Source organism: Leptonychotes weddellii, chromosome 15, assembly GCF_054177405.1.
Source record: "Leptonychotes weddellii isolate Sample4059 chromosome 15, ASM5417740v2, whole genome shotgun sequence".
Taxonomy (NCBI): Eukaryota; Metazoa; Chordata; class Mammalia; order Carnivora; family Phocidae; genus Leptonychotes; species Leptonychotes weddellii.
In genome coordinates this window covers 40095618-40101980 of record NC_138383.1, presented here as the reverse complement: position 1 = coordinate 40101980, position 6363 = coordinate 40095618, and the positions used below count along the sequence as shown (strand labels likewise).

The 6363-nt window shown below is 50.7% G+C and overlaps 1 protein-coding gene and 1 long non-coding RNA gene across 2 annotated transcripts in view; one reads left to right on the top strand and one right to left on the bottom strand.

Annotated features, from left to right (window-relative positions):
- The first annotated feature begins 465 nt into the window (after positions 1-465).
- The window catches only part of CCDC92B (coiled-coil domain containing 92B), a 6668-nt gene continuing 770 nt past the window's right edge, over positions 466-6363 (top strand). Inside the window, exons 1-2 of the mRNA XM_081805538.1 lie at positions 466-700; positions 4192-4239. Coding sequence (XP_081661664.1) covers positions 517-700; positions 4192-4239 — 232 coding nt within the window. The 5' untranslated portion in view covers positions 466-516. The remainder of the gene's footprint in view (positions 701-4191; positions 4240-6363) is intronic.
- The window catches only part of LOC145717403 (uncharacterized), a 6823-nt gene continuing 981 nt past the window's right edge, over positions 522-6363 (bottom strand). Inside the window, exons 2-3 of the long non-coding RNA XR_014140593.1 lie at positions 4450-4673; positions 522-627 (exon numbers count right to left, since the gene is read on the bottom strand). This is a non-coding gene — a long non-coding RNA (uncharacterized LOC145717403). The remainder of the gene's footprint in view (positions 628-4449; positions 4674-6363) is intronic.

The following is a 6363-nucleotide window of genomic DNA, read 5'->3' as shown; positions in this document are numbered from 1 at the left end:
GAGTCCTGAGTTAAGGTTAAGTCAGAGAAATGGAGTTGAACTGGGAGAGGGTGTGCTCTAACCATCATGCCGGTCTACCAGCTGGTGGGCACCCTTGAACTGGGATGCTGGCGGGATGGGTTTTTCCACTCCATAACTCCCTCAGTTTAGGCACGAGAAAACCAAGAGCCCAGAGAGGGAGAGGGCTTGCCCAGAGCTGGTGAGGAAGCAGGCTACAGCTTGCCTCTGTCTCTCTTCACTGACTTTGCGGCTTCATTCGTGCTCCTTCCTAAGAAGCAGATAGGCTAAAGTTCCATGCAGGCAGCGGCATGCAGCCATTTCCCTCCAGGCCTCTGGTTCTTCATCTGTTAAATGGGAATAACTATACTTCCCTGGCAACACATGCGTGACGCTTTGGTGAGTAAACACGGGGGAAATGAGTGCGGCCGTAGGACTGTCTGCCTGGTGGCGACAGGAGCCCCGACTGCGAGAGACTCTGAGGGATCTGAGGGTGGGCGGGGCCGATGGGCCCACAAGATGTGGGTTTACCTTATCATCTTCCCCCCAGGCGGGGCCCAGGCCTGGGTTGCCATGGATACCGTGTCCCTGGAGCATCAGATCCAGAGCGTGCAACGCCACGTCAGCTTCCTGAAAAAGGAGCAGATGGCCCTGCTGCGAGACCTGCACCTGGAAATCCTGAGGCTGCAGAAACGCTGTTCAGGTGAGGCTGGAGGGATGGGGGGGTGGGGGAGGGGTGGGGGGCAGCTCATGGGAGACCCTGACAAGTATCAGGACAGCTGAGAAGTTTGGCCTGTCCTCCTGGGGAGTGGGGAGCCACTGAAGGTTTCTGAAGAGCATCATGCTGCATTACGAAACTCCAAACTTAGCAGTTGTATGAAAGATGAATTGGAGGGGAAGGGAGACAAGGAGGCTAGCGATGGGGCCGATGAAATGGTCCGGGGAGAGATGAAAGGGGTAGAAAGGGGAAGACTGGTGGGAGACAGGGTGAAGGGAAGGACGTGGCAACCGACTGGATTTGTGAACAAGACAGAAGGAGGCACCAAGAATGAAGCCAAATCCCAGGCCTCATCTCTGCTCTTGGACCTCAGGCTTCAGCTGCCTGGCCCTCTCAGAGGCTGGGCTCCGGCCCAAGTGCTCACCCAGGCTGAGTCTCCAAGTACAGGCTTTAGAGTCCGTGACTCATAGAATGTGTCAGTTGGAACAGCCCAACATCTTCATTATACAAGTAGGTAAACTGAGATCCAAAGAGAGAGAGAGAGAGAGTGCCACACAATATGCTAGTGACAGAGCCAAGATTAGAACCCAGAGCTCCAGACTCTCATCTGTGCACGCCTCTGCAGCCTTCTGCACACTCCCTCCCCAAGATGCTCCGACTTCTACCTCCCTTCCAGCCTCTGCTCATGGGAGGCCCCCCATTCTCTAGAGGGAAACTGAGGGACCTGCCTGGCTTCTCGCTCTGTGGCATGCGACGCTGGTCGTCCTGACTCTCCACCACCACACCCTCCTCCGGCTCCATATACAGATTCAGCAGCTACACTCCTAGGCCAGGCTCCCTGCAATCTCCCCTGAAGCCGGGATGGCGGAAGAGGCCAGCCCAGGGGGCAGGGATGGCCCACACCAACTCACCCCTGCCTGATGCCCTTGCCTGATGCATTTTTTCATTGCAGTGGCAACATGAAAGGAAAATCAGAATGAGTGTACCCTAGGACCCTACAGCTCTTGCTCTAGTTTCTTTTTGCTTTGCCCTAATTCTGAAGACCTGGGTCCTTCCACTCAGGACATAGGCCAGGATCCCAAGAAAGTGTGATAGGGCTGGAACAGCCCCCACCACCCTTTCCAGCTGGGTATGGGACTGCAGCCTCTTGGTTATTGATTAAGGAGATAAAAATAACTCTGGGCTGGCCTGGAACAGCCACTCTTGGGGCTGAAATAACTGAATAAGGCCCTTCTTCCAAGGGGTGGAGGAGTGAGGGGAAGGGAGCAGAACAAAGATTTTTTCAAGGAGATTAAACAGGGACTCAGAGGGGCGCCTGGCTCTTAATCTCAGGGTTGTGAATTCAAACCTCTTGTTGGGCATAGAGCCTACTTTTAAAAAATAAAATTAAATACATATATATATATATATATATATAGGGGCGCCTGGATGGCTCAATCGGTTCAGTTGAGTGTCCAACTTGATTTCGGCTCAGGTCACGATCTCAGGGTTTTGGAGATCGAGCCCCGCAAGGGCTTTCCCTCAGCCTCTCCCCTGGCTTGAGGCCTCTCTCTCTCTCTCTCTCAAATAAATAAGTAAATAAATAAATAAAATCTTTAAAAATATATATATAAATAAAATAAACCGGGGCTCAGAGGCTGAGAAGGGGATGGGAGAGGGGATGAACTAGTGTAGGAACCAAGCGGGCAGGGCTTCAGAAAGAGCCTGCAAAAAAGGGGTGCCATTCAGACTGAAGAGGTTTAAGAGTTGGGTGGGTGTATTCTGGGTGGTGGGGCAGCCTGGATGATAACAAGAACTGCCCCATGTATTCAGCACCTACTCAGCCCTGGGTTGGGCCCTCTGTTTATTTTCTCTAATTTAATCCTAGCAATAGCCCCTTGAGAGGCAGGTGTGATTTTGTCCCCATTTCACAGATGAGAATACTGAGGCTCAGAGAGGTCCCATTCCTGGCTCAAGGTCACATAGGGTATCTGATCTCACTGCATGCTCTTCTAAAGGTGGGGACTCTGGCCAGAAGATGGGCAGGGAGATCTGATGGATGGGGGGAGTGGAGCCCAACTAGGAGTCTGTCTCCCCTCCCCCAACTTCCCTGATTAAGGGTGAAAACACTCCCCTGGGAGGTACTGGCAGAGCCAGATCCCTTGGGCTACCCAGGGGCCTTGCAGGAGGGGCCAAGTTGGCTCCAGGAAGCCCTGGAGGATAGAGGCATCAGGGTCCTCCCTGGGGCTCCAGGAAGGAGGTTCAGACTCAGGTCACAGCAAAAGGCCCAGGTACCCTGGCTCTCGGTCTCCTAGCAACATTTGGCCTCCCAAGGGAAGAGCCAGTGAGGAGGGGCAGACAGAGGGCCCATAAGGCTAGACTCTCTAGGTGCTGCTGGGCATTGATCCCAGAGATTTGCTACCTTATCCCACTCCCAGGTTCACACCTCCTCCCTTTAGGCACCAGATCGCATCCCTGCAAGTACACACACTTGCTCCAGAGGAGATGCCCTCTGTCATCAGCTGCTGCCGGGCTCCCTCCTGCCCTTTTCCCAGCTCTTGAGCTGTGGTGGATTTGGGGGAGTTGGGGTGGGGCTGAAAAAAATGATCAAACTCAGCTGGCCGAGGGATGGGGCATTCTGGGCAGTAAGGAATGGGGACTGGGAAGACAGGGAGGCACAAGGGTGGTGGCTCGGCTGCCAGCACCCAGGAGGAAACCTCTCTTAACACCAGCACCCTTGGCGGGCTGACCCCGCCCCCTCAGCTCCAAGGCAAGTGCCATGTAGGCCTTCCATCACCAGGTGGCGCTGTCCTCCCTGAGGCCCCTCTCCTTGCCTTGTGAAACATGGCGGAAAACAGGGCTTGGAAAGGAGCAGGGCTGATGTTCAGAAAATAACGCAGGCACAGCAGTACTGGCTGTGAAAATAGTGAAACGCATGTACCCTACTGGTAAATAGCTACTGCCCTGAGTCCCACTCCAGGGCCCCCAAGCAGCCCAGGACCCTCCAGCCTTCCCACATCCACCAACTAAACCCTAACGGGGCTGTGCCCTGCACAGCAGGGGTCCTCCAGAGTGGCTCTGATTGGCTGTCACGTTAGATATTTGTAGATCACGGCTGGGAAGGAGCAAATACTCCCCCAGCCGCAAAAGCAAGCCAGGCTCCTCAGTGCAAGGGTTGAACTAACCTCCAAACGCAGCCCATGGCGCTTGCACTAGAAAGGTCTCTGGGCTTAGAATCAGGCCAGTCAGGCTCAGGCTGTGCCTTGCACCTCTCTTCATCTCTTTCCCTCACTGAACCGCAGTAAAATAGGTATGGGAGGTGGTTTAGATGGCTTCTAAGGATGCTAATATTGCCACTTTTACTGAGTTGTGATTCCCTGATCTCTCTCCCTCCCTCTCTCTCTTTCTCTCCTTATGTCTCTCTCATACACCACACACACACACACACACACACACACACACACACGACTGCCTTTTCTTTTCTCTCCTCCCCCCAGAACTGACTCGTGACCTGGAGATGAGAGAGGCCCAGTCTCATCAGCAAGGTAAGAGAAGGATGACTGGTGGGGAAATGCCATGTGGGCCCAACAGGTCATCTTTTACCCACCACTTAGTAGGACCCAAGCCTTCTCTGTCCCCAGTCCAGACATGGGGGACAGCCACTCTTCAGCTTGTTAAACAGAGTGTAGGATGTCAGCCCCATTTACCTACTCATCTGGGTGACATTGTACAATGAACAACCTGCACCACCATACCTTGTATCCGTGTCTCTGTCCAAAGTAGGAAAATGAACGCAGGAAGGATATGGTATCCAGGAAGTCCATCTCGTCGACTTTACTCCTTTCTATGACCTACCTCCCTAATCTTTCCCATCCTTGCACAAGTGATTTCCATGGTCAGTGTCCACACCGTCCAAGATGCTAACTGTTGAGATGCAACACAATGGCAATATGGAGTCCATGACTTGAAGGAACTTCATCTAGAGGAGGAGAAAAAAGAAACACATGCACATCAGCAAATCCTTCATTTTACAAAAGCAGGACTTCTTGCCATTGTAGCAATTCCGCTAAAATATTTGTTTACAGATTATTACTTCACCCATAAAATGGAGGGTGGGGTGAGATGGTGTTCAATGAGCATAGAGTTTCAGTTTTGCAAAACGAAAAAGTTCTAAAGACCTGTTGCACAATATGAGTTTACTTAAAACTACTGAACTGTACACTTAAAAATGGTTAAGATGGTAAACTCTATGTTATTTGGTTTTTGCTACAATTAAAACTTTTTTTAAAGGGGAGGGGTTCCATTGTGAGATCTTAATCACCAAAATTATATGATCTCTGAGAACTGGGACTGGGTGTTATCCATTGTCTCCTGGTGCAAGACATGAAGAGGGACTTGGTAAATGCTTAATTTAAAATGAATCACCATGCAGTCTTTCTTAGCCGGGAGGAATTTAGCAGGGAATGGACTCCCTGCCATCGATGTGCTGCTCATAGATCAAGAACGATATACATGACCAAGACTTAGGCATGGAGAAAGCTGAAGTTTAAGGTAAAATGTTGAGAGCCCTACAAATTGCTTTGCATATTCACGCATAAAGATTTAAACATTTATAGACTTGAACGAATTCTGCCCACTTCTTTAAGTGGCAACCAGGGGCAACCTCTTCATGCCTCCGTACTTGGAGGAAGGGGGCATACATCCCAACACCAGTTCTGTAACAATAGTAACCTTCACCCCACCTACTATCCTTCCTCTGAAAGAGTTTCTGGGGTCATCTGAGCTCAAGGGTTAGTTAGTGTCCTGTTTTGTTCTTTTTTAATCTTCTCGCTCAGTGGATTTGAGCTCCCTTTCTTTGTCCCCCTACCACTTGCTGATTTTTCATATCCTTTCCGGAGTCACCTTTTGCCTACCTTTTGTCACCTTTCAGCTATCTCTGTCACTACAATCACACACATGTGTTAATCCCAGGATACGTTCCCTGCTGAAATGGAGCTCATGATCCGGGAGACAGGGGTCCTCAACTCTGCGGGTACATTAGAATCACCTGGGCACATTGAAGAGGTGCCAGTTCCCAGGTCCAATCCCAGAGATCTTGATTCAATTGGTCTTTGTTAGGGCCCAGGAAACGATTTTTTAAAGCTCTCTGGGTGGTCAATGTATATGTCCAGTGTTGAAACTCAGGGCAGTGGGCAAAGGCAAACAATAAGTAACACACATAAATTACAAAATGTAGCAAATGCTCTAGGAAAGAAACAGCAAGCTCCAAGGCAGCTGATTCCCCTTTCCTGCCCACATTCCCAGGTCCCAGGTCTTTCAGTCCCTCACTGTTGCAGGTCTCTCCTCCCCTGGGAGACATGTTCCTCTGTGCAAAGCACCCTCCTCTCTAGCTCTTCACTGCTTAACTCCAACTCATTCTTCCAACTCCTGCTAGCCTAAGTGCTCTTCTGTTGCGAAGCCTGGTTAGGTCTCCTGTGAGTCATGGCACTGGCACAAGTCACAGATGCAACCTCACAGTCATTTGTGATTATGTATCATACCTCTCCCACTACGCTTGCTGTAAGCTTCATGAGGAATGTTTTATTATCCACCATATCCCCTATGCCTAGCACAATGCATATAGTAAGGGTTCAACAGATATTTGTGGGGTGCATAAATGGTCAGGGAGG